This window comes from Cryptotermes secundus, unplaced genomic scaffold (genome assembly GCF_002891405.2).
Source record: "Cryptotermes secundus unplaced genomic scaffold, Csec_1.0 scaffold2, whole genome shotgun sequence".
Taxonomy (NCBI): Eukaryota; Metazoa; Arthropoda; class Insecta; order Blattodea; family Kalotermitidae; genus Cryptotermes; species Cryptotermes secundus.
This window is the reverse complement of record NW_019728496.1, coordinates 116,998-144,887: the sequence shown is the minus strand read 5'-3', so window position 1 is coordinate 144,887 and position 27,890 is coordinate 116,998. Positions and strand designations below refer to the sequence as shown.

General features: G+C 39.5%; 2 protein-coding genes across 2 annotated transcripts; one reads left to right on the top strand and one right to left on the bottom strand.

Moving 5' to 3' along the window:
• Nucleotides 1-505: 505 nt before the first annotated feature.
• LOC111865130 (N-acetylglucosaminyl-phosphatidylinositol biosynthetic protein) lies at nucleotides 506-9,287 on the bottom strand. The gene is made up of 10 exons (XM_023852885.2): nucleotides 9,006-9,287; nucleotides 8,770-8,926; nucleotides 8,497-8,676; nucleotides 7,500-7,618; nucleotides 6,058-6,173; nucleotides 4,406-4,497; nucleotides 3,056-3,261; nucleotides 2,889-2,974; nucleotides 1,876-2,150; nucleotides 506-694 (listed from the first exon to the last, which is right to left on the bottom strand). The coding sequence occupies exons 1-10, from the start codon at nucleotides 9,020-9,022 to the stop codon at nucleotides 590-592; spliced, it is 1,353 nt and encodes a 450-aa protein (XP_023708653.1). The 5' UTR covers nucleotides 9,023-9,287; the 3' UTR covers nucleotides 506-589.
• A 92-nt stretch (nucleotides 9,288-9,379) lies between these two features.
• On the top strand, nucleotides 9,380-24,533 carry LOC111865113 (E3 ubiquitin-protein ligase MIB2). The gene is made up of 12 exons (XM_023852847.2): nucleotides 9,380-9,518; nucleotides 9,694-9,931; nucleotides 12,376-12,547; nucleotides 13,985-14,100; nucleotides 14,801-14,986; nucleotides 15,127-15,287; nucleotides 16,007-16,222; nucleotides 16,484-16,652; nucleotides 17,518-18,311; nucleotides 19,502-20,090; nucleotides 21,342-21,636; nucleotides 23,414-24,533. The coding sequence occupies exons 2-11, from the start codon at nucleotides 9,706-9,708 to the stop codon at nucleotides 21,569-21,571; spliced, it is 2,859 nt and encodes a 952-aa protein (XP_023708615.1). The 5' UTR covers nucleotides 9,380-9,518; nucleotides 9,694-9,705; the 3' UTR covers nucleotides 21,572-21,636; nucleotides 23,414-24,533.
• The last annotated feature ends 3,357 nt before the right edge of the window (nucleotides 24,534-27,890 follow it).

Below are 27,890 nucleotides of genomic sequence, written 5' to 3'. Positions count from 1 at the left end.
GTAAAAGATCATGTCTCTAGGAGACCTCTGAGCAAAATTAGGCAAAAGTTTCCTGCTCAAGTAGTTTCCAATTCCTCCGGTAGATGGGGAAGTATCGGGGACCACTGCCAGAGAGGGCCGACCTCGCTGGCAGAACGGGGCTGATAGCGAGCAGCAGTACTGGAAGGGCATGGCAACTAGTAGAATAATTAAAGGGGGATGCACAATAGATCAACAACTGGTCGCAGTGCATGGGGAAACTCACCCCCTCCAAAATAATAATAATAATAGTCTCCAGGCTGTAATTAAGCTGGACCTCTGAATATGAATCTTGCATGCTACACAGTTGATCACAATTTTCAGGTAGCACCACTATATAGTAAATACACTTCACATTCATGAAGAATATTAAGATCTGGAGAAGATGGGGGAAGCATTGTAGACAAAGGTTTCATTTATTGAAACTGAAATATTTATTTCATTTGTGTTAAACAATAGTAGTACATCATATATTCTGATATAAAACTTATATAAAATATCTTTTGTATAACATTTAAAATCAAAATACTTTCTTGCATTTTCTTTGATGTTTGCTAACAGCTTGCTTGTGTCAGGATAGCTTCCATTTGCCCTGGTAAGGTTTGTGAACTCCGTTTGAATGACGTACATCCGTAATATGACTAGTTACATTGTAATCTTTGGCAATGTCAATACTCTGGAATACAAACAGTGTAAGTGAACAAAATAAGCATGTGGGAGCATTATGTGAAATTTGCATATACTGTAAAAGAAATCATTACATCAAGGATATTCAGATAAACTGCATGTTTAAAATTCACAGAAGAAATAAAATAAAAAACATTAGAGAATAATCAACTTGGAAAAGTGTAATATTTTATTAACTCTGAAAATGAGAATAGTTCAAAGATTTTCTTAGTTGAATAGTAAAATTTCATCAATTTGAAAATGAAAAAGAATCCTATAAGAAATTAAAGAGAACCTGTAAAGGAAGTTTTTTAACCAGATATCAGATATTTAGAATTGGAAAATGTCAGAAAAAATTAAGGGTATGTTGTAGGAAACATTACAGCAAAACTTCCATTTAATGTTTCTCATTTAATCTCAATGTCATATTTCTTCCTTAATTTAAGAATATCTTCATTTTAGTGCTAAAATCCACTACCCCTTAAAGAAACATTAAATAGGGATTTTACTGCACTTCCCATTTTTATACATGGAACAGAAATGTTTACATGAGCCACAATACTGACTACAAGCAGTTAGATCAAGTTTTGCAAAGCATTAATGAATAAAGAAGATTTGAAGAAAACCAACAGGATCTTAGATGAGGTGTCAAGAAATGCCAGTGAAATTGTGGAATAGAGTGGTAAAGACATGTGTTACACATGGATCTTAATAGGATTCTTTTGAGAGCACATGACAGTCACTGATTAATGACCCACTTTCCTTACTCTGTGACCAGGCAAGTACCAGGACAGAGATGAAGGTGTAGACATGTAGACCGAGGATGTGATCATGTGCTGTCTGGACAAAGCTATGGCCACCTCAGGGAGCAATGATAGACAAGTACGTAGCAGTGACAGAATGATCGCTAGGGGAAAACCAAATAAAATCTGCCTCAGTGCTGCTTCACCACAAATCTCTCATAAAGTCACTTAGGACTGAATCCAACTTTGTAATGAGAAGCCAGCACCAAAACAAAATTAAGTAGGGAAAAAGTGGGTCCAAAAACAAGAGGGGTGCTTGTAGGAAGACAGACTTTGGTACAGGAGAGTTCACCAATGTACATGTACCAGGACGAAATGATGTATAGGATTCATGGTGGGATTTCATTCATATATTCAGCAATATACTGGTGGTAAACCTGATACTCACTTTGTGAGGTACCATCCAGTCAAGGAAGCGCAGCATTAGATGGGCAAGACTGATAATGAGCAGGAAGGGAAGCACTCCACTTGCCATATATCTGCGAAGCTGTGATCCCAACGTCTTGCTCTTTTCACCAGCTACCCGATGATACACGGTCTCTGTTCGACTTGCTACATCCATCCAGTTGTATAGTAATGCCACACGGTGATGGCAGTCCCATGGAGGCACCACATTACCTGAACGCAGGTTGGCAAGTGCTGTCTCTAGACCTAGCAACAGAGCTGTGACAAACCAGGGATCAAATGAAAATTCATGATCCATGATAACATTCCAGTAAGGTGGCTGAAAAACTGATTTATGGAACAAATTATATAACAATTATATATTACAAGCATTAATTAACATACCATTAAAATCTGCAAGTTTTATTTTAAAGTTCTGATACAGCAAATATTTAACAATTTACAAGGAAAAATATATATCTGAGATGAAATATGATATGTATACTGCTATTAGTTTTGCATATTTATATCTGCAATAAATGTTGTAGCATAGTTGGTTGGTTCAGGAAGGTCATGGGTTCAAGTCCCGATGAGGTGGATTTTTTTCAATTGACCTAATCCTTCCAGCCACACTATGGCCCTGGGGTCAACTCAGCCTCTAACAGAAATGAGTACCAGGAATATTTCTGGGGGTAAAGGGCAGTTCGTGCATAAGGCTGACAACCTTACCACCATCTGTGAGCTGACTGTCTAGATAATGTGGGACTCTCAATGTCTCAGAACCCTATAGGCCTGCATGACCTGTTACAGGGATAGCTGTACCTTCTTTTTTCCTGCTAATAAACATCAGTATCAATGAAGTATGTAAAATAGCAACAGATACTAATGGAAAATGACTGTACTCCAAAACAGGAAGTTTTCATTACATTTGTGGATAAGTGATAAGTAATTACTTCTACTCCATGTTATTCCATTCACATTCTAGTAAAATTTCTGTCTGTTTTTTATATCACTTACATGGAACGTTTGGCTCAGTCAGGTAGATCAAGTCTGATGGCAGAACCTCAGGGATGCCCCCTACCTTGGTACTGACTACCTGAAGTCTGTAATACAAGACTATATTAGGACTGCCCACTTGTTCAATAAGGGAAGAATATCATAAAGTTTACCACAGTGATACCGACCCACATGATGCAGCTTCTACTATGGCCATACAGTATGCTTCAGTGAGGGATGTATTGAGGAAGATGTGACCACGTGTGAGAACGTCGCGCACCTGTGAGTGCTCCAGGCTTCCAAGCAGAGTCACACGATCCTGCAATCCACCACGTTCTCGCACTTCTTCCAGCAACCAACGCTTTGGCCCATCTCCACCAATCAGGAACTGCAGCTGTGGAAAAGCATTCATGTGTGACAGAAGGTGGAATTACTGTCCTTGTTATACAGTACTTTTCAAGTCGTTTTGCTGTAACTTATAACAAAATATAAATGTAACTCTCTGATATAAGATCCAACAGAATCAGCACTGCTAACAACAAAGCTTGTCTCTGAAACTCAATTTGAACCGGTGCAGTCAACTCCACAATACTAATCTCTATATTCTTGATGTTACTCTTAAGAAGATGTTTAGTTTTCATAAAATTCAGGTAAAAAGGAAAGCCTCTTATAAGACAGCTCTAAGAGCAATACAGTGGGATCCCTGTCTTTTAGTTTTACATTTCTGGGGCCCAAGCCCAATCATTTCAGTGTTAAATTCCTTCTGTTTAAGGTTCAGGTCATTCTCCCTTCATGACTATTTGTTGTAAACAAAAGACTGAAGTTCATTTTGACCTAGTATTTAGCACTGCTATATAAGTGCTGATGATTACAAGTAAAAGCCAATAATTTCATTACAACAATTTTATTTAACTTTAACTCAGCAGTATTGCTGTAACATTAAAATATTCTAACATTTTTAATCACATATATTGTTACATAATGCATTAGAAAAAAGTAAACTATCCCTGTAACAGGCCATGGAGGCCCACAGCATTGTGAGACACCAAGGATCATCATCATCATTCTTCTTAGTGGGGTGAGACTTGAGTCCACTTGGTACTGGAGCCACTACTCGCCTATTGTACTGGCCCCAGATGATAGATGATAGTGATTGTGGAGCAACTGGTGAAATGAAGATTGGCGGGGGAAACCGAAGTACTCAGAGAAAATGTGCCCCAGCACCACTTTGTCCACCATAGACATCAAAGATCCTACATTTTCTAGAGTTGGCTCATACATGGCCTTACATGCTGGCCGCCTTTTATACCCAAGAAGATTGGTGGTACTCATTTCTGTTAGAGATCAATTGATTAGATCAATTCAAAAAGTTGACAGGGAATCAAACTTCTGGCTTGTAGCATAGTGCCTCAACCAACTATGCACTATGTGCCCCAGTGCATTATCAGAATTGAATGAAAATCTAAAGGTGATATAGATTTTATTTGTTACATTAGATACTCTAAGTTACAAAGTTCAAGTATGTGCAATATGCTTACCTGTGGGTATCGTGGACAGATCTCAGCAATGACTTGAGCCATCAGATCTACACCTTTCCTGTAGACCAATCGGCTTATCACGACGATTGTGACTGCAACCAGAAATATGACACGATTAGGACAGTCAACATATTTTCACTACACAGTAGACTCTACTTTAAGTACTAGCATACTTCTCAGAGCTGCTGTTAAACATTTTCTTTGATGCTTTCATATTCGTGGTTACAAATCTGGTTATCTGCAGACTGGGTTTTCAGTTTCATGATGTAGGATGCATGAAAGGCTGACCTTGTTCTGTCAGTTCTTGTATTCATTCCTTACCTGGAGGTGGGCATTCTATAAATTATTTTTTATTAGAGTTTGTATACTATTTTTATTTTAAGTTATTAAGAGTATAAGAGCAAGCGGTAGTGTAGTTGGTTGAGACATAATGCTACAAGCCAGAAGGTTGCAGGTTCAATGCCGGATGAGGCCACTTGATTTTTCAATTGACCTAATCCTTCCAGCTGCACTATGGCCCTAGGGTTGACTCAGCCTCTAACAGAAATGAGTACAAGAGATCTTCCTGGGCGTAAAGCACAGCAAGCGTGTGAGGCTGACAACCTCACTGCCATCTGTGAGCTAACTGCCTAGATAATGTGGCAGCCTCAACATCTTGCAACCCTATGGGCCTGCATAGCCTGTTACAGGAATAGCTTTACATTTTTACCTTCTAGGAAAAAAGGTAAAGCTATCCCTGTGAAAGGCCGTGGAGGCCCATAGGGTTGTAAGACGAGGTTGCCACAGTATCTAGACAATTGGCTCACAGATGGCAGTGAGGTTGTCAGCCTTATGTGCTGTCTGTCCTTTAACCCCCCAGGAAGATTCCTGGTACTCATTTCTGTTGGAGGCTGAGTCGACCCCAGGATTAGGTCAACTGAAAAAAATCTACCTCACTGGGACTCGAACCTGCAACCTTCTGGCTTGTAGCTAGTGCCTCAACCAACTACACTACTGCATCCCCCCCCCCTTTTACCTACTATAAGAGCATAAGTAATGTTGTACACAACTACACATTTGCTAAATGGGAACAAGAAATGAAAAGTCTCTAGTTGTAAAGCAAAATATTTACCTATGGTAAACTAAGTATAATTTGCAGTGAAGACTTGGGTGATTGAGAAGATGGAATTAGTATCGATATTTCAATGTATGTATCTGTCTCCATTGTCAGGAGTTGATGTGATGAGTAATGTTACTATACACCGCATGTATACCCACAAAGTATGGTCCTGGCTGTCCCAGCGTGGACTGCTGAGAGAACAGTGGGAACTATCAAGTGATCAGTGGTGTTCTGTTCCAGTGTGACCACTGTGAAAGCAATGAGTGAAGTCAGGCTCTCAACTCATTATGCAGAAAGAGGCACTCTAAAATGCTGGATAGTAACACCATCTTCATATAGCTGATTACTCAAGAAGACCTGATTGCAGAGTCACCACGAAAGCTTCAAATCATATAAGCGTAATCTGCATTCTGACAGAAATAAGCCTGTAGATTGTCCTGACTGGAAAAAATTGATTGCATTACATCAGGTGTGAACATCAACAACAGCCAAGTCTCGCTGACATTACCTCCAACTGTAATTTGCAACCCTGCCAAGCTTTACAAGTACTCACTTGAGTCTGTGCTTCGTTTACTAGGATCTGGGGTAAACACAGCTGTATCAACAGCATTAGGTATAACTGACACACGACCACAATGGACCCTCGCTCTCAGTACTGTGTTTTCCTTCCTGTGTAGCATGAAAGGAAAATTTATTAAACCCAGCATTCACTCGGTGTCTGCGGCCCACAACAAATAAAATCACAAGGTATATTTAATAAATTCTCTTTGTCTGCTGTGATACAACAGCTTGGTGTAGGTCAGTGATGCTGAGCCACAATTCCTGGATTCCAAGAATTCTTATGTTTCATTTGATGCTGTCTAGCCACCATGTACTCAGTCTCTCTGTTCACCTACTATTGTCTGGTTTGGAAAATGTTATCTTTGTACCGAGGTGCATTTTATTTGTTCTAAAGAAGTACTTGAGCCACATGGTCTTCAAGCTTTCACTACGTTATTTGCCCCATCATACAGGTAATATAACTCAGAACTGTATGATTCTCCACAATCCATTTTCACTTAATAGAATTAACAGACCAGGGATGTCCAAGAATGTGCCTTTAACATTATAGTCCTTGTAGTATGGTTTTGGGTGCATATAGAATTGCCACTGTTCTGTATTACTACATTTATATTTTACCCATAAATTCAGTGCCCTATGTATAGTCAAAATCAGTGGAAGTCACCTTTATTCCAAAAATGTTAGGTGCAATTAATTTTGTATCTGACTTTTTGTGTGAGGAAAAAAATTTGAAATCCAAAGGTAACAGTTCTCTAGGTTCTGACATCATAAAGTTTAGTGACTGTCTACCAAAATACGTGGTATCACATCCCATAAAATGGCAATTTTCATGATCACTGCTGTGAGAATGTCAAAGTGTCACACTTAAATTTAAAATATCCTTCCAATCTATCACCACTGTGAAATATAGATAACTGTGCATAAGATTTTGGGGTAATTCTGATTCGGATAATAGGTTTCTGTTCTTTCTTTTGAGTACCATGTGTATTGCATTCCTGCCTATCTGAGGAAGGTATACAAAATGTTGAAGGCATCGGCAATTTTCTTCACCATCAGAAGCCTGAAATTCACTATAATTGAGTTCCTGCCTCACAGGAAAAACAATACACCTCCATCACAGACCGGTTAACATTGTTCAGGAAAATAATGGCTGTTTATTCTGATGATACAAAACACATAAATACACTTTGTGGGCAAAGTGGGTGGTACATAGTTCACATTGTTCCTTAGAATTAATAGATTTATTTGATTTATAATGCATCATATTTTAAAAACAAAAGAAATTTCAAAATGAAAAATTGCCTCTATATAGAATCCACACAGCTGAAGTAATTTAAATTAATCTTCCATACTGTTGCTAAGTAATATACTAGGAGCAGCTTGTAAACCTGATCACACTTATACAGTGTGCAAAACATCTAGCTTATTACTTACCCCGTATGTGACACACAGATACAGTGGTTACAGTCTGCTAGTGACATCTCCAAGAGTTTATTTGTGATAATAGCAGATGCATCAGCAAAACCAAACAGAGAATGATCTGTGAACACCGTCTGAAAAATGACACAGGGCAGTGTGATTTCTTCTGTGACTGCTTGGTGACCAGGCATGACACTGCTTGCTGTGGCTGATTCAAGAAATTTATTAGTGTTTCCTTTTGCTACCTTATCAATGTTTTCACATTCATTGTATTTACATATTCAATTATCAGGCCATGCCATAGCTCAAGCGCTTAGTCGCTGGCTTCCCATCACGGCGGCCAGGGTTTGATCCCAGGTCTGGTCAAGTGGGATTTGTGGTGGACAAAGTGGCGCTGAGGCAGGTTTTCTCTGAGTATTTCGGTTTCCCTTGCCAATCTTCATTCCACCAATTGCTCCACAATCACCCTCACCTATCATCTGGGGCTGGTACAATAGGCCAGAAGTGGCCACACTACAAGGGACCCCATTAGCAAAAAAAATTCAATTATCATGGAGTTATTATATCCCTGAATCAGAATTCTGTACTACTGTATGTATGTAGTACACATTTCTTTTTGCTGCAGAAAAGTTATCAGAAATATTTACTTATTTTAGTAATCTCAATGTAGGAATGAAACCAAGGACTGTACATGAATGCAGCTGTAACCAAAGTTCATGAAAGAATCAAAAATATATCAATAGAAATGCCCAGTTATTGTCTGAATGCATTCATGACTAAATTAAGAGCAGAATAAATACAGTAAATTCTCACTGCTGCTCAGTCCAGAAACCTACAATGTCTGTAAAATAATAGTTCTATTAATAAGGAAACTGTTATATACAGTGTATATAATTGCGATGCTATATGAGCAACAAAGACAAAATTAAATATAACAAATAAGCAATAGCCTTTACTATTCACCATTCAGAAGCCCTTTCATTTTTAATTTGCTAGAAACAAAAGTCATTACCTTCAAACCCATTAATCTTCCAATAACCATTGCTTCATGTGCCAGGGCTGAAAATGCTGAATGACCATGTATGATTGTTATTCTTTCCCTAATAAAAATGTAACGTATCAGTGGAAGAGAGCACACCATTGTTGGAAGCACACACTGATTATAGAATACTCTCACTGGAAGATAGTACACCTAAAAAAATGTGAATTCAAGATAGTATAATCTTTGTACCACTTTTTTTGAAATAAATATTTGACAAGACTGCATTAGCTGTAGAATCCATACCTTTAAGCCATTAGTCATGTATCGAACTCCAACTCTTTCTCCATAGGAATGTGTCATAACGATCACTTTGTGCCCATGACTGATAAGGCATTGGGACAAATTAAATATATGCTCTTCAACTCCACCCATATTAGGATAAAAGAAATCAGAGACCATGCTGCAAATAAATGTATGATAAAATGCCAAAATAATACAACTTAACACAAAAAGCTTAACGTTATAGGATCGCAACTTACCAAATTCTATGAAGCATTGCAAAGGTAAGACCACGTATGTCATCTCGAATTGTAGTGTTAATTTATACTGAATCAAGCATGCCTACTGCAACATAACCTCCTTATCAATACCTTTCTTTCATTTGAAAATTCAAGTATTACCAGTCCATGCTTGCAGTACATTCAGGCTTATTCGCTTTATTTACAAGAATAGCTGGCTCTTGTGCTATATCGCGGTGAACTTTTATCGGACCACACGGCGTCACATCGGTCACATTTCCCACACCTCTGCATGTTACTCTGCTATGGAATTATTCATAGATGGCAGCATGAAAGTTATCGATTATTCTCTCAACTGACAAGTGTCGGTATCGAGATGAAGTTGTCAACGGTGACTGAAATAAGCTGTTTTCTTCGAAAGGTGGTATGAATTAATGTTTATTAGAACATTTTTGTAGTGTAACGACAATTGTAAAATGGTGATTTCAGTGTGGTTTCGACCTCTTCCGGGTTAAATAGGCATTCCAATAAAAGGTAGGTGCCGGGTATGTAAGCAAAGCATGAGGAAAAGATATGTATTAAATCTTTTAGAAACGCTTTTCCTCATATTGTGACATTATGTGTGTTGAAAGATGTTAAATCTTTTGAAAACGTTTTTCCTCATAGTGTGACATTATGTGTGTTGAAAGATGTTAGGTGTTTGTTACAGTGATATCCTACAATGTTGGAAGTTGGTGTGCGTGTGGTCAGAGGACCAGATTGGAAGTGGGGCCAACAAGATGATGGGGAGGGTCATGTTGGGACTGTGGTTGAAATTGGAAAGCCAGGAAGTTCAACCTCTCCTGACAAGACTGTGGTAGTGCAGTGGGATTCTGGTTCTCGGACAAATTACCGTGTTGGCTATCAAGGAGCTTATGATCTACGGGTTGTAGACAATGCCCCAGCAGGTATATCTCTTCAAGTCTCTCTCTTTCATAAGGCTTTGGCTGATTGGCATCATGATAAATTAGAATGGAACATCCAGTTATGTTTGACTTGCTATACAGTACAGGTTGTGCATTCTTTAACATATTCAATCCTGTCACCATGATTCCAGGCCTCATCAACATTTTGTATGGTAATGCAACTACACTGCAATCAGTTTTTAGCTGCTTTGAGACAGCCCAGCTACCCAGATGAGAGAGTCTTATGCTCTTTCCACCCTGTAGGGTCATGAAGACCTAAGTATTCATTTTATGGTGGTGCTAGGAACGCATAACAGTTGGGAGTTCATGCAGCATCTGCCATAACCCGGATAAATTTTATTTTTAATTCATTTGCCGTGAGCTTGTTCATTCCACTAGTGTTTTGAGCATCCATAGCCCTGTTGTATATGATGGTGTGATGTATTGTGTTATTATGAATGTAGCAGGTATATGGTGGATGTAATAATGCCTATGGTTACAGTTATAAGTAATATTTTGTCTTAACTCAGAATGTAATATTGAATGATAATTATGAAATGTAACAGCATAGGTTGTCACATACTTTCACCGATGTTATCCGCCAGAGGACAAACAAGACTTGTTGTGAACCGAGGAAAGCAAATAAGAATAGTCATGTTCCTTCACAGAGCCACTGGAAAACATCAGTTAAAGGTCTGAGAAAACAAGCCAAAGTTCAGGAAGACCCACCAACTGAAATAACAATAGAATGTTCTAGAAACTTCCTATCTGATGAAGTTTGTACCTTCCAAGGAAGCTTTCACAAAGTCCCCACACCACGGACAGGGCTATAAGAACCCTGACATAAACCGTCCAAAATGCTTTCTAATCTGATTACGAAGTTTAGCCTATAGGGCGGTACTCTGTCAGTTAGGAGTCAGCCACTTCTAAAGCCTTAAGCAGACTTGCTGTTGTAATAGTTGTACATATTAAGTGTGAAATAAACTCTCTTGAATTAAGCATCTTCCAGCAGCCTATCTCCATCAAAACGACGGACGACATTTGACATTCGACTGACTCCGTCAGTCTAACCCACAAGTATCCGCAGTGTCGCCCGACAGTGTGGCATACAAGAGCCGCACTGGATGAAACAGGCATCAGACTCTTGAATGTTGAATGGCCCAGTGATTTGTTGGAAGCTAGAAGTTGATTGCATTGTATTGTAGCACCCCCTTTTGCTGTAGTGACTACTCACGTCAGTTACACTTAACATCCATTATTTATCGTCCGTCAATATTGCAACACTTTTTTATTCACTACATAATTTTAATTTCAGTTTAACAGTATGCACTTTGACACTACATGTTTCAGCCCCAAATGATCATCTTCAGGTGTCTTGATATGTTACAAATATTTTATTAAATTATGTTAAAACTGCTGCGCTGTCTTAGTCCATGTTAAAGTCATACACTGTAGTCCTCTTTTCAAGGTAAGACCAGATACAATCCTTTAAAGTTTCTATTATACCCATGTTATTTTGTACATATTATTTCACCTCACCTCAGATTTTATCTGGTTTTACCTTGAAAAGAGGACTACAGCGTGTGATTTGAACATGGACTAACACAGTGTAGCAGTTTTAACATAATTGAATAAAATATTTGTAACATATCAAGACACCCGAAGATGGCCGTTTGGGGCCAAAACATGTAGTGTCGAAGTGTATAATGTTAAACTAAAATTAAAATTAAGTAGTGAATAAAAAAGAGTCACAATATTGACGAACGATAAATAATGGACGTTAAGTTGAACAATTGCAACGGGATGCTGAAATACAGAATCATGTCAGTTACAGTTAAAATGGTGTGGTCCCACATTTTACTTTATTCCTGGATTGCCAGTGTGACATACAGAGTAATCGAGTGTGAATGGGCGTAGGTTGATGATCATGTTTCATTTAAGATACTGTCCCTGTATGTTCACACTGATTGTATAGCTAGTGGATGGGCTGTTTTCTTGATGAAATACAGAAATGTAATCTTTTCTTCTCATGAACTAAATCTGTCTCATCTTCTAGTACAATTTCTGTTCTATGCAGGTCAGTGGATGGAAGTTATCCAGCCTCATCTGTCTTCCTACAATCTTTTGTTTTCACTTTCTTGTAAGATTTTCTTCTTGATATCTTCCTGTTCTGGGTTTTCCAGTGGTCTTTTTCCTTTCAGTTTTATTTCTAATGCTTTTCTTGTATCCCTGGTCTGTTCATTCCTTCTATTTTACAATACAGTTATAATTGTTTATCTTCCAATTCTGTTAAGAAGTTGTTTCCCTCAATACTTCTCAAAAATTTCATATTCATAGCTTGGATTTTGCTTTGTTTCTCTTTATAAGGATCCATGATATGAGGTCATATGTTAGCATTGGTTTCAGATGTACTCTGTAGACAGAAATTTTTTTGTGTGTGTTACAAGGTGTGAAGCACCCCAATATTATCTGTGATGGTTGTAAGAAACATGGCATCGCAGGGATGAGGTGGAAGTGTGCGCGTTGCTATGACTATGACTTGTGCGCGCATTGCTACATGTCTGACAAGCATGACCTGGTCCACTTATTTCAGAGATTTGAGACTGCTTCATCCATTGGGTAAGCAATAACAGCTGTGCAACTGTCTGTAGACCTAAAACCTCTGTAGACTAAATGAGGTTTGAAATTCTTGTGCTGGTGAGTTTTTTAGACTATGGTCTTCTGGAGTGATACTTTATAGTTTGGTAGTTAAGTACCTCGTTGGTGTCTCCACCTTATCGTGGTGAGGGGGTTTGAGTATGCCAAGGACCCTGAGANAGCGACTTGAAGCACAGAGCAAATGATGCTCGAGATGGTTCAAGTTCGTATAGCAGCAGGCGTGACCAGAGTGGTTTGAACGGCTGCTGTACTGCGATGTGGAAAGCAAATGGAAAAACTACCACATTATCACTTTTCCTGGATAGTCTCTTTCCAAAAACAGAGATACCATATATGCGAGATGTTTCCTCTGGAGGCAAAACAATCCGGAGGTAAACTACTCCCCCAATCGGATCGCATTAAGTGGAGGAATTGTTTTGAAAGAGACTGTGGACCTGTCGTCTTGACAGATTACTGATGATGATGATGATGATGAGTTAAGTACCAACATTTCAGAGTAGCCTGCTGCTTCAGTTTGCAAGTTAAAAGTAAAACTGTCCCTGTGCTTAAGCAATTAAGCACTACACCATGAAGACATGGGGGAGTGGATGTGTAGATCCATGTATTCTTGACCTTGGTTCCAGTTTGAGATGAGTGGTCAGCTTCATGCCTTGGCTGCTTTACCCTCCTGGAAAGAGCCCCCAGTACCCATTGGATTGGTGGGGGGGGGGTCTGTGGGCCCTAGAAGCAATGTGGATGATATGGAAAGTTGAAAAATCTTGCCCTTACCGGATTCTAACTGTCCTCTCAGCTGGCCAACCTTTAGACAGTTGCTATACTGACTGTGCTGTCCTCTCTCTCCATAGTCGAGGTAGAGAAGTGAACTGTGTGTGTTATAGGGAAGGGAAGGCTGACACATGAGCTGTGAGTTACTGAGTGACAATTTTTTACCTTTTAAGGGTTTTATTTTTTTGCCAATTGGAAAGGAAAGAAGAAGCATGTGTGGCCAATAAAAGGGTTGATGGTAGAAGAGTGAGCCAAGTGGGAAAAAAGTGTAAGGGGCACTCATACTTCTTTTTTCTCCCATGGAAATAACAGGTTTTTCAAAGGTCATTGATTTAAATTGGTTTGCTCATAACCTTGGCCCAAGTCCTGTCTTCCCCGCCATGCTGTATCATTCTCTGCTCCACTCTTCTACCCTGAAAACAGAGGTAGCTGGTTCATGTGAGACATTAGTTTGTGTATCTACCATACAGTAAATGTAACACATCCCAGAAGACTACAGTCTTAATTTGTTAACTGATTTTGTTAGTGTTTTCTATAGTTGCATTTTTACTGCATTTTATCACTAATTCTGTAGCATGGTTTATTTGTTAAAATTGCTACTTTATATTTTTTGACCCTTTGTTTTCATTCTAGGGTTGAGATGGGACCCAGGAAGGGCTGTGCCAAAGTACAGATGAAGGGCATCTTTGTAGGTGCAAAAGTTGTGAGGGGTCCAGACTGGGATTGGAGCAATCAGGATGGAGGGGAAGGTAAATGAATACACTCTTAACTCTTTTCATTTGACTCTCGAATGAAACAGCACACCCATGTCTTTTCACAGGTCAGCATTTGCTCTAGAAGTGTTTCCGTCCAGTTTAAAATGATGCAGATGTTTGGCAGACACAGCAACATGCTGCACCTTCTGGTTGAATGTTAACATTTCTGGGATCCACCAGGCACACACTTCTTGAACAATAAGTGTTCATGGATACTTGTTTCTATACTTCAAACACTTGTGCCATTGTTAGATGCAATATCACTTACAGTAATTTGCCTGGTTCCCAGAATCAGTTTCTTGACACATTGAATGTTCACATTGCAGTTGGCCAATTGTGATCATGAGATAGGTTTAAAACTTCTTTGCAGCCTTCAGAAAACTGATCATGGACACTTGCATGTGACAGGGTCTCTTTCCCCATACTGTGCTGGTTTCACTTTTCCTTTTACTAGGAATCTGATGATATATTACTGTTCTACGCTATAAGTGACAAGGTCTGTACTAACTCTAATGCACAGAAATAGGGCATATGGCCACCTCCCAGGCAGTGATGCAATGTTGCCACCAACTGCCCATAAAATTGTTTTATTTTTCTGGTGCCCACATCTTCAGCAAAAAAATAAGTCCAGGTTAACATTGAACCACCCTCATGAAATTTGAATGTTAGAAAGTTTGGAACTCTTTGTTATCAGGCAAGACTGGACGCGTGATTGACATCCGAGGCTGGGACAATGAGTCCGGTCGCTCAGTTGCCAATGTCACATGGACCTCAGGTTCCACAAATGTGTACAGGCTTGGCCATAAGGGGAAGGTGGATCTGAAATATGTGCAGGATGCAGTTGGAGGTTACTACTATCGTGACCATCTTCCAATTCTTGGTGAGCTTTCAGTTTTGATGTATTACTGTTGATTATTTTTGTGTGGAGAGTTAACTTTAGAGCATCACAGTGACACTGTAATATTCAGTTTATTTATTTTGGGAGAAGCTTCTATCTTGTATCTGCTGTAAATTCAACAGGTATCACCTCGGAGGTACAGGGAGGGGCAGCTCGGCTGCCTGGCTCATCACCACGCCACCTCACATTTAATGTGGGTGACAAAGTGAAGGTGCTGATGGATGTTGAGGCTCTGAAACAGATGCAGGAAGGTCATGGAGGTTGGAACCCACGTATGGCTGAGGTATTATTGTTCAGGAAAAGTTTAACCTGTTTTGACCAACAGGTGCAGAATATGTAGATATATGTGAGGGAACTTAAATGAATACTGCTTTTAATTTATTTTATTTGAGATTTATGAACAGCAAAATTTTTGTTTTAAATGTGTCTGAGCCTTATTTATGCATGATATTTCTTTCATTTTGAAGAGAAACACTAAAATTTAATAATGTATGTAGTCTTACTTAGGACTAAATGCAATTTTATAATGCTCAAAATGCCTGTATTTACCATTTTTAGTGTATGAATACGTACGTAACAGATAATTGACACAGAATTAATAATTGGCAGTTGAGAACTTTTTGGCTGTAACAGAACTGGCATTGACTGTTTTTGTTGCCATTCATGAGACATAGGCATTACCTTCATAACTATCACAGTTGTTTAGTGTCTGAAAACTGGTAATTCCTAAACGTCCAAATTCGGTCATGAATCGTCAATATATTGCATCGCTTTTGTCTTTCTCTTTTTGTGTCTTGTGTCTAATGTTTAACTTTGGCTTTTAGAATTTGACTGTGTTATGCATTGAAGCTGTTCATGTGTTTTGGTGAATATTGCAGTCACCATCCTCATTCTCCCTTGTGATGATAACTGTGATGTATGCAGAAACAGTGGAACACTTTCAACATGGCACAGCTAAACTGTGAAAGCCAAAGTCACATATAAGGTGCTGCTCTTTTGCAGTACATTGGAAAGATGGGAGTAGTTCACCGAGTAACTGAGAGAGGAGACATTCGTGTCCAATATGAAGGCTGTAACAACCGCTGGACCTTTCATCCTGGGGCACTTACCAAAGTCAACTCATTTGCTGTTGGTGATGTAGTTCGAGTCAAGCATGATCTCACCACAGTGCGGGACTACCAGAAGGGCCATGGCGAGTGGATTGAAGTTATGAAAGGGGTGGGTTGTTTCTTTAAACCATGGTATAGTATTTTTATTTGATACTGAATTCTGGTAAATCTTATTTGTGACCTACCTTCCTTCGTTTCATCTTGCATTGTATTTGTGAAACATCCTCGGTTGGTGAGGTATGTTGATACTTTCAGAATTTAATGAAATCCCTGACTTATTGCGTATGCTTATTTTTATTATGGAGTTGTGTTGTGTGTATTTTGCAAGTGTCTCTTGTATGAACTTAGTCTTGCAACTGATTCAATACAGGCACTCGGAAAGTTGGGGAAGGTGATCAAGATCTACTCAGATGGAGACCTGCGTGTCAGTATTGACGGTCAGACTTGGACATTCAACCCACTTTGTGTGCAGCTTGTCCCAGGCTCAGCCACTGAGCTCAGCAATACCATGAATGCCAATACAAGGGAAGAACATGCCAGTAAGTAATGACAGCTGAACTCCCGGGGTTCACAGCTCAACAATTAGGAGCTGATATAGCTGAAATATCAATATTTGCACTAACACATCTCATAACTGTGGTTTCATGCGGGTGCCTCTCTATTTTATTCTTCCGTTCCCCAAAAGCAACTTTCAAACAAGTTGGACAGGTTGCTTTAACATTTTCAGGCCCATATGACTGGCAGCATGAATGTGAGATTTGAATTCCTCACAGCGGTGATCTTCAAGATTATGGTCCTAAGAGATGTGATGCCATATAGTTTGGTAGTTAGGTAACCTTGTGCCACACTATATGGCATCACATTTCAGAATAGCATAATCATGAGGAAAAAGCATATTTTTGCTGAATGGTAGTGTCCTGATCAATAGAGGTACAGAGGCAACTGAAAAATATTGAATTTATTATTTTGCAATATTTCAGGTTCTCATGAGAGTGCCCATGAAATGTATGATCTTCTGGGTTGTTATGATCTGTATTCTGGTAGAAGTTTGCCAGTGTTTCAGAGGAATGTATTATCTCCATATTCAGAGTTGAAAAATCTTCAGCTGCAGGCAGTACATTTTTCTGAAACTTCAGTAAACTTCTACAAGGCTGGTGTAGAACTCCAGAAGAGAGTAAGCATACTGAACCAAACTTAGCTTAGTTTATTGCAGCAAAAGCAATGTTAGATTTTGTTTGTAAATTAATATTATTTTTTAATGTGTAGAGACAGAGATTTGAGTAAAGGCACTTTTCTTTAATGTTTAAATGCAAACTAAGCACAGTTTGTGAACAGTCCAGAATTCAACATGTTCATATGTTTCCTTTCTTAATTCCCTGTTATCACAGTACTTTTATATTACAGATCCTCTGGCTTCACTGTTGTCAAATCTAGTGTTGGGGTCACAGCAGCTGGAAACAACAAGTCTTGATAAACTAGTAAGAGAGGCAGCTCAAGGCCACCTGGATGTTGTTAGGGAGTTTGTACTGAAGTGCCCTGACAAGGTGAACGGACATAGTGGAGGCAAGACATGCCTTCAGGTGGCATGTCACCAGGGCCACGTGGAGCTTGTGCAGTTTCTCTTGTCAGTAGGTGCCTCACTTGAAGTTGCTGATGATGATGGAGACACAGCTCTGCATTATTCAGCATTTGGAAATCAACCAGAGATTATGGAGATCCTGCTGAAGCAAAATGCGGACATTGATGCTGTGAACAAAGGTCGATGTTCGGCTCTCCATGTGGCTGTCAATAAGCAACACTTGCACTGTGTTGTTATGCTTCTCAAGTACAAGTGTAATGTTAACATACAGGACTCTTATGGTGACACTGCACTGCATGATGCTATAGGGAAGGACAGTGTTGAAATCATAGACCTGTTGTGTAACGTGCCAGGTGTTGACTTCACATTGAAAAACAAGCGAGGCTTTAATGTCCTGCACCATGCTGCCCTCAAGGGAAACAACTTTGCTACAGAGCGACTGTTAGGACGCACTCGGCAGCTGGTGGATGTGAAGAAGGATGATGGATTTGCAGCACTCCACCTCGCATGTTTGAATGGTCACCGGGCTGTGGCAGAGACATTGCTTGCACAAGGACAAGCAGAGGTGGACCTTCGAAACAACCGCAAGCAGACTCCTCTCCTGCTGGCTGTCTCACAGGTACATCCTTGACAGTCATAACAGACTGTCCTTGGTTGCAGCATGTTATGAACACATCACCGTGCTTTACTGTGTTACTTAAATGGCACAACTGTGTCTGCGTTTATTTCCCACAGGTCATAACATGGATCTCCCTTCTCCCACGTCACCATTTGACCTTTATCATCCATGCCTCACACAAGTGTGCCATTGCATGCAGAAGTACAGCAAGTGTGGTGTCACCTTGTTTACACTACGAATTCCAGTAATGCCAACTTGAAACCTGGCCATGATCATCATAGTAGGAGGAGATTTATATCCCAACAGTTAAGGTTAATACACTTCAACTGTTGCAGGTTGCATTACAGGTAGCAGTGTTGCCCCTTCTAATATATAAAGAGCTTTGAATGACTTGTGTGACAGATATTTTTCTTTGTGCAGTATTTTGCTTTTTTTGTGATTAGGATGCAGTTCCTCCTTTTTAAGACTTTAAATCTGTAAAAGTTTTGGCCTATGTATGGTGCCCCACCACATAAGGGCCAGATTTTGGAATGTGTTCTACAGATTGTTTTGAAGTAGAATGTATCCTCTAATCAGTAATTTGATTCATCTTGATTATTAAGTTATGCACTAGTGTTGTGTGATATGCCAGTGCCACTATAATACATTTTTATTTGTAATTTTTGTATTTGACTAGTGTATTTCTTTGCTGTACAAAAATGTTAGTAAAATACCTTTCATATTTAAACATGATGTATGTTATTATGCATTCTGTGTATGGGTTTTGTAATGAAAATGTTTGGGTAATTGTGGCAGAATATCAGCAGAACTCCTCAAATCATAAAGTCTCACATCAAATCATGTAAATTATTTAAGTTGATAATAGTTCAGTTAGTGAATTTGATAATAATTTAGTTGTAGAACATGCTGATAATAAAATGTCAGAGGAAAATTGATTCATTATTTTTTGCCACACCCATTAGTGCTCTTGTGATAACAATCATAAATTAAATTATTAATTTGTAGGGCAGTTATGCTTTAAATGACCTGCAGAACGTGCTCCCCAAATTGGATCGTTATGTATGTTAATGTTATAATGAGTATCACGTAGTTGACGTTATATTACATCTTTTATAATTGTAAAAATGAAATGCACATGACAGATGCTTGGAGTCAGATGGAAGCTGAGTTTGGCATGTGTTTACTTCTAGGGCCACTGTTCTGTAGTGGAGCTGGTGGTCTCCATGTCTGCTGATGTGCACGCAGAAGATGAAGATGGAGATACAGGTCTTCACCTGGCTCTCATGAAACGTGCGACCATCTCGACTGAGATCAATGAGTTAGAAGCTCCTACTATCTATGGAATCTTTATGCAACTTGCAAGCCGGACAGTGGAGCATCTGGTTGCCCTTGCTATAGCGTGTTATCTTGTACAGGAGGGTTGCAAGCTGAACAAGAAAAATAACAAGGGGAAGAGCCCCTTAGATCTAGTTCAGGACACTGTAATGGCTGATTTGTTGCAACAGTATGTTACACCTCGCAGTGTTGCTAATGAGCCACTAGCTAGGAGTCTGATTGTTGACTCTGAATCTTCAGTGCAATCTGACAGTGATGGTAGTAATACTTCAGTAGGAGAGAAGAGGGCCCCTGCTCCAGTGGAGTGTGCTGTGTGCTCAGAGTTGGGTGAGGAGAACGTACTTTTTGAACCCTGTGGGCACCGGATTGCTTGTGAAGACTGTTCAGCTCGCATGAAGAAATGTCTGCGCTGTGGGCAGTTTGTCACAAAGCGACTCACACAAGGTCTGTATCTGTGGTTGTGTAGGTTAATTGCAGAGTTCAGTCATAGAGAAATAATACCTAAGATAGGCTGTGATATTACTGGTCTGATAGTGGACGGATATGTACCAGATGAAAACTAATATAAAATTGTCACCTAACTGTTCTGTTTCCACTACATTCTCGTGGGGAGTTGTTATTGGAACAAAGGATGATTGGAAAGAATTTTGTAAGATGTGCTTGACTCCTATCTCAGCCTGTAAGCAGTTCTTTATTGTGGACAAATTGTGTGGTGGCAGTATTTTTGTGGGGCAATATTATTTTCTGAACTAAGCAGATTATTTACAAGATTTGAGGCATCTTGTAGGTGGGAACAAACATTTCCATATCTTATCCCCCTCTGATGATTCTGAGGGACCACCATTTGTCACCTTGTCTAGTGTGACACAATTCTCACCCCACAGAACATCAATATTCACCTACTGCATATATCCACAGTGCTGCAATTCAGAAGACCAGAATATGGATACAAATTTACAAGTTTATGTGACATTTGAAGTTCACAGGTTGCTGGCTGTGAAGTAGTTTGTAGTTTGGTAGATCCTTATCAGTATTTTGGAGGAACCTAGTGCCTCCATCTTCAGGGTAAATGAGTAAACTGTATTGGCCAATATTCTTTATATTGTTCTACTCACTCCTATTGGTTTGCTAAATTTACTATTCTGTTGTGAAGATAGAGACAGCATGATGCAGTGAGACACTGGTAATGTTTTACTGGACAAGGCAGTGTCACTTCCAAGAAGATTTTTTTTTATTGCTAGTGGGATGGGACTAAGTCCCTTGTAGTGTGGCAAATTCTGGCCTATTGTACCAGCCCCAGATGATAGGTGAGGGTGATTGTGGAGCAATTGGTGGAATGAAGATTGGCAGGGGAAAATGAAGTACTTGGTGAAAATCTGCCCCAACGCCACTCCAAGAAGATAGTAATATTAATGTGTTTATGTTCTGCTTGCTGTATTTTTCCAGATGTAAGATGGTCCTCCTTCCCAGCATTTAATATTTAGAGATTTCTTTTCCTCGCTTTCATATAGAGTCAGTTTTTATTTTTAAACTCAAACAGAGATTGAAGGTATGTGAATTAAGCGTCAAAAAGTGGTATTCGCATGTGTACTTATAACTTTGACCAGCCTCTTCATTCAGACTAAAGTACTTTAATAAGTGATTACCTGGCCATCTAATCACTTCTTTATCAGATTTTTTCTGTTCTTGCTACAGATGGGCGTGTGATTGCCTGCAAGTCACGTCAGCCCAGCACAGAGCGCCTCCGGTACTTGGAGTCTAAAATAGCTGAGATTGAGGAGGCCCACTGTTGCTCCATATGCATGGAACGAAGACGTAATGTGGTGTTTCTTTGTGGCCATGGAGCATGTGAGAAGTGCTCCACCACTCTGAAAATCTGTCACATGTGTCGTAAGACCATCACCAAGAAGATTAATCTTTATTAGCATAGAACAAATGATGCTAGAAGAAGGAAATAAATACTAAGACGTGTTCCTTCTCTGTGATAAAGGTACTTGAACGTATGTCACTTACTGACTAATTCATTAATAACTAACACTGATAGTAGAACTCAAAAAGTTCAACACTGCTTATACCAAAGAACAGTACTGGACATGATCCTGTGCCATTTTCACTCACCTTCCAGTCTGTGCATATCTCTAATGTAACATATGCATATGAGGGAAGTATTGTGTAATATTTTCATTGAGTTTGGTGTTCCCATAAAACTAGTTAGCTTAATTAAAATGTATTTAAATGAAACCTGTAGTAAAGTTTCTGTAGGTAAACATTTGTTTGATATTGTCACATGCTGAGTGACTAGACACAGGGTTTGGATTGGTAATTGGATTTATTGACCACTTATAAATTGTTAACTGCAAGTATCTATAGCGCTATCACAAATTCATACACTCTACAGCACACAATAACTTTCTGCAGTCTTCTCAGTTTGCTGCATCTTCACCAGTCATTGCTTGGTAATGGCATCCAACACTGTCGATTCCTCAGCTTTCGCATTCATGTCGTTACTGGTTCCGACTGTTTTGTGGCTCCTCATGGCCGTATTTCCTGACCATTGACTCCTGGTCATGTCTTGCTATTGCAGGCTAACACTCACTTCTGACTCAAAACTCATTCATCTTAGAACTCATTCACTGATGACTGTCAGCAGTCATGCTCACAGTCACAACTGCTAACCACTGACTGCAGCTCCATTTTGATCCCCAGTTTATAGCCTGGGGGCATAGAAAACACCTCTTCCAACAGTTCTTCTATTATTGCTTGTTTTACCTCCAGCAATTCCACCATTGTTGGTGTCAGCCTCTGTTTCCATGGAAACGTGTTTACAAGGCCGTTACTTAGCAGTGGACGTCTTTTTTCCACTGTTTTGGTTTTCAGCTGTCATGTCACAATATATTTCCTATCTAGAATTATCTGAAACAAAGAATGTTTTATTGTCATTGCATTTCCACTTTGCTTCAGAATATGCCCCTGTGAAGGTCCAGGAAAACCAGATGAGAGTGAAATTGAATACCACACATCAGCTTCTGGTCTGCGCTGATGCTGTTAATTTATTGGGGGATGACATAAATACCAGAAAGAAAAAACACAAAAACTCTAATAGGTGCTAGTAAGGAGGTTGTCATAGAAATGAACACAGAACAAGGGACATGTTGATGTCTTGTCACCAGAATGCAGGATAACAGCTTAACGTAAAGGTAGCTAGTAATATTTTTAACTGTATGGGTGTGAAACTTCATCTCTGACATTAAGAGAAGAACATAGACTGAGGGTGTTTGAGAACAGAGTGCTGAGTATATTCGGACCGAACACAGATGAAGTGACAGGAGGTTGGAGAAAACTGCATAATGAGGAGCTTCATAACGTCTACTCTTCTCCAAGTATAATTAGAACGATCAAGTCAAGGAGGATGAGGTGGGCAGGGCATGTAGCACGAATGGTGGAGATGAGGAAAACATATAGGATGTTGGTGGGAAAGCCAGAAGGAAAGAGTCCACTGGGAAGACCAAGGCATAGGTGGGTGGAAAATATTAAAATGAATCTTAGAGAGATAGGATGGGATGGTATGGATTGGATTGATCTGGCTGAGGATAGGGACCAGTGGAGGGCTCTTGTGAACACGGTAATGAACCTTTGGGTTCCATAAAATGCTGGGAAATTCTTGAGTGGCTGCAGAATTGGTGGCTCCTCCAGAAGGGCTCAGCTCCATGAGTAAGTAAGTAAGTAATATTTTTAATACTAATTATATGTGTTTGTACATTTTACAGACACATGCCATTGTTCTCTGCAGGGGCAGGAACTTCATGATGTTTCAAGTGGCTACATCGAGCTTACCATGTGTCTGTTGCTTTTTTCAACTTTTCACCGAACCGTCCACAATGAATCTCAAAACAAGAGGATTTGACACTGCACATGGTGGAGACAGTGTAATTACATTTAGCAGCCCTTCAGCAGAGAAGTGTTCATGACTTGGTATGATTGAGTGTAAAGAAGATTTTACTTACGTTCTCAGGTTTTTATTTAGCATATTGAAATGTATATGCAGCAGGTACCAATCATATTAATGGATTCATAAAGCATGTCATTTTTCTTTCAGCTTTCCTTCCATAGAAGCACTGGGGGTAGAAGTCTGACTTTATTCATTCTGGTCCATCACACTAATCTGGAGATGATGAGTTCAAATCTTGGTTTTTGTGGTTTTATCAGCCCCACCATGTAAATATGAGGACAGTACATCAATTAGACCACAACTGATTCCTTCTAAAGCCTTCCACCAGTTATCCTACCATTTGATACAATATACTGTAAGATACTTATTGGTGTCATAAAAATAAACCACAACCTACCTCATTCCAGATTAAAATAAAATTCAGAATTGGGTACCTTAGAAAGACCTAACCTTAATCCCTGATCCCGTGATTGAGGTTAGCTCTTTCTAAGGGACCTAAGAGATTAGGTGTCTTCCCCCCCACCCTCACTTGAGGATGGAAACAGAACCAGTTTCTGAAACGTTGTGTTTTCTAGTTTTTAGAATACTTTAATTTATAGAGCTACTCCTTATCTCTGGACACCTGTACCAACACCAGATAAGGTATATGAGCTTAGCACAGCACAAACCATCTTTGAGAGCTAAGACAGAACATTAAAGTATTAAAAGCTCCATATTGGGATTGTAGTTTTTTTACTTCTGCTGTGATAACGGGAGTCCAGATTGGAGAGATGTCCAAGCTGGGTTGACTGATCAGATGGTCTATCTGGATAAAAACAGGGCAATGGATAATGTCCGGAAACATATTTGTATTACCATCATTACAGACTTTTAGATCTTAGATGGAAACTTAGCGGCCTCCGTAGTCTAGGGCTAACGTTCCCACCTCGTGACTCAAGGTACGCGGGTTCAAACCCGGCGGAGGTCGTGGTTTTTTTAAGGGTGGAAAAATTCAGGGAAAAAGTCCTTCAGGAGGGACTTTAAGCCGTGGGTCCTGTGTCGTAGATTTACGGCAAGTAAAAGATCCTCATGTCTCTAGGAGACCTCTGAGCAAAATTAGGCAACAAGTTTCCCGCCCAAGTAGTTTCCAATGCCTCTGGTAGATGGGGGAAATATCAGGTACCGAGGGCCGACCTCGTTGGCTGAACGGGGCTGATAGCACGCACCAGTACTGGTAGGGTATGGCGACAGTATAAATTAAAGGGGGACGCACAATGGACCAGTAACTGGTCTAAGTGCATGGGGAAACCCACCCCCTCTAATAATAATAATAATGATAGATGGAAACTTTCATCTTATACTGATGTCTGTAGTTTTTCAGAAAAGTGAACCCTATCAAAACACCTCAATCCAGACTTTGTAAATCCAGATATGACTTGACACTTTAATTGATACCATGACTGCTGCAGGAGATGAGATGTTGACACACCAGCTGGTGGGTCCCCTCAATGAAGAACACCCAGGGCTGCTGGATCCACTGCAGCACCGTGAACCTAGATACCTTTATCCGTCTCAATAGACCTGGAATTCAAGGACATTGACTTCACCATCATTGCAAAACGTTAGTGTGGGACTTTCTGAGACCTTCATGCCACCATTAAGAGATGAGGGTCGTGGTTATACTCTCAAGAGGTGTCATCATCTTGCATGATGACTTACACCTCCATATGGCATGCACCATCCATGACCCACTGAGCTCCATGAGCTGGACCCATCACCATATATGATTTCCACATATTCATCCCTCTCAGGAAAGTGCCAAAAGGTTTCAGCTCAGATGAAGATGTTAAGACTGTGGTGGTTAAAGCAGCAGCCAAGAGTGTTCTTTGCAGGTGGGATCCATTGGCTGATGCATCAGTGGGATGCCTACCTCAGTGCAGTGCCCTTGGGGACTAAAAGAACCCTGACTGTTTTTTTTTTTTTTGAGCAGCCATTCGTTTCTTCCACCTTTCACTGTCCCACCACCTGTTTCTGATGGATTTATGCCCAATAAAATCCTTTGAAGCACACAGATTTTAATATTTAAAGAAATTGCTTTACACTATACTTGTATATCTGTAGATGTGGGATCCTGCTGCATGTACGTTTAATGCACAGTGTATCTACATGTATGCTTTCAGTACTCCCTTCCACATGTTACTGTTAGCGTTGGTGGAGCATAAAATTAGTACATCGAAGTACCAGCCCCAATTGTGACGAGTATGAAGCATTAGGTACTCTGTTAGATAGTAAGAAACAAGATGTTTATTTATTTAAAACTCCAGTGCCATGTTTCTTAGAATATATTCATAATCCATTGATCATTATGTGTAGTGTAGATGATTTGAATGCCCTTGTTTTATATCTTGAATGAATGAATTCATTCATTTATATCTTGGATGCAACATGAGAATGTTCTATGAGATGGACTTTGAGAAGTGGACTCATTGACTTCTGTCAATCTGAACTCTTCATTATATTTAGGCTGGGTGTTGATGAGTGACAATGATATTTCTATTTACAGAAGAATGAAGAAAACAACAGATGAAGGTTATATTTCATAACAGTGATGTGTATGTGTATGTGTGTACGTCTGGGTGAAGTATAGCTGCGACACTGCTTCAGAACCTTCCCCCCCCGCATTCAGATGCGCACATGTTCTCGTTTTTCTCCTGTTCAGTTATAATTGTAACAGTTGAGCTTATCTGATTCAAATCATAGCTGGGCTACTATTTAGTGTGATTGGCAATGTGATGTTTATCTTTTCATGAATCATCATAAAATCAAGATGCTTAGATTTTCCTAAAATTTATCTGCGGATAGTCAAGAATGGTCTCAATAATGAACTTCATGATTATTAACCCTTTCACTGTTAAGGATCTCACTGAATATGTACTCTCCAATATCATATTTTGTGACATTTTCTTTTATAGTATTCACATCCATGTTGCCAGTACTTAACCCATCAGTATAGAGTGCTGTGCACAGCATGATATGCGGTTGCCACCTGCCACTGCAGAGTGCCATGCATGCATGTATGCAGATGACACCTTGTGCTTTGTGCTTCCGTGTCAAGAATGGTATTTGAATCACATGAATTCTGCTTATTCTTTTAGATGAAAGTTAAGGCTATTGTTTGGTGTGCTTACTGACTGGATTTATCAGTTTTTCTGTGAGTATGTGGTCTTGGAAAAGTTGATTGTAGATCAGTTCTCAGTGAAGATGGTGCTGACTGGTAAACAAACAAATGCAAAAATTGAAGGTAGTCTGAGGGAGTTTTTTTCTTGTTCTGAAGTTGGTGATTTTTTATTCTGATAATGAGAAAATAATAGAGCTATTATTGGTTTTGAGCCAGTGCTATTTGGCATGTCTGCATTTAAATTCTCAGAGGAAACTCTTCCTCATACCAGGTTAAAGACAGGGATTTAAATCCCCTTACATAGATAAGTTAAGTATCAGTTTGTAGTTGCAGTTATGGCAGAAACATCGCTTAGTCAAAATTCATGCTGTGCATCTACTACAATTCAGTACAATTAGAAAAATGAAAAAAAATACAGTTATAGATGCACATATTTATGTTTTTGAAGAAAATTATTGCTATCTGTTCTCCTCCTCCTTGCCCTCAAAATGTAATTTTATATGACTCAGCAGATGAAAAGTATTCATTCTCTTCTGTATTCTGTCTTTCGCACATGGCCGAGCCATTGTAATAGTTCTGTGTCTGACGCTTCATAAAAATTTTGAACTTCATCTCTAAGAATCCATGTCTTGAGACATGTAACCATTCCTGCACTGATGTATGGAACATAAAGCTTCATGGTGAGATTTGAAACTACCACATTGGTGAATATTAGACTGTGGTCTTCTGGGAGGTGATTCCATGCCATTTTTGAAGAACCTGCTGCCCCCAAAACACTGGTATCCATCTACCCAAGGACATGGCTTCACATCCCAGAAGACCTTAATTTTAAAGTTAATGGTGCTTGACCTTAATATGTTGCAGTTTCAAGTTAAGAGGCAGGATTACGCCTGTCATAACATTTTTTCAAGACTGTTTCTTGATGTAAGATTTTGTACACATCTGTGTATAGCTGCAAGCCTGTTGTGGCATTTTATAATGGCCTACACTCTGAATTTATTCCTAGTGGGTGACATTAAGGACACCTTCTGTCACATAAAGTTGCTGTGTTATTGACCCTAACTTCCCAAATAGCATGTCAGACTGATATTGGTGCTATGTATTTTTTTCATGTGCTTGACAATTTATGCCAGCTCTA

What these genes read in the sequence shown, in the direction of transcription:
- LOC111865130 (XM_023852885.2), bottom strand. An exon ending in GAAGATTAATGGGTTTGAAG is followed by an intron (nt 7,619 to 8,496) that starts GTAATGACTTTT and finishes GTCATTTTTCAG; the next exon opens with ACGGTGTTCACAGATCATTC. An exon ending in ACTGGATGGTACCTCACAAA is followed by an intron (nt 695 to 1,875) that starts GTGAGTATCAGG and finishes TTTGTATTCCAG; the next exon opens with AGTATTGACATTGCCAAAGA.
- LOC111865113 (XM_023852847.2), top strand. Translation starts at nt 9,706, where the DNA reads ATGTTGGAAGTTGGTGTGCGTGTGGTCAGAGGACCAGATTGGAAGTGG. An exon ending in TGTAGACAATGCCCCAGCAG is followed by an intron (nt 9,932 to 12,375) that starts GTATATCTCTTC and finishes GTGTGTTACAAG; the next exon opens with GTGTGAAGCACCCCAATATT. An exon ending in TGACCATCTTCCAATTCTTG is followed by an intron (nt 14,987 to 15,126) that starts GTGAGCTTTCAG and finishes TAAATTCAACAG; the next exon opens with GTATCACCTCGGAGGTACAG.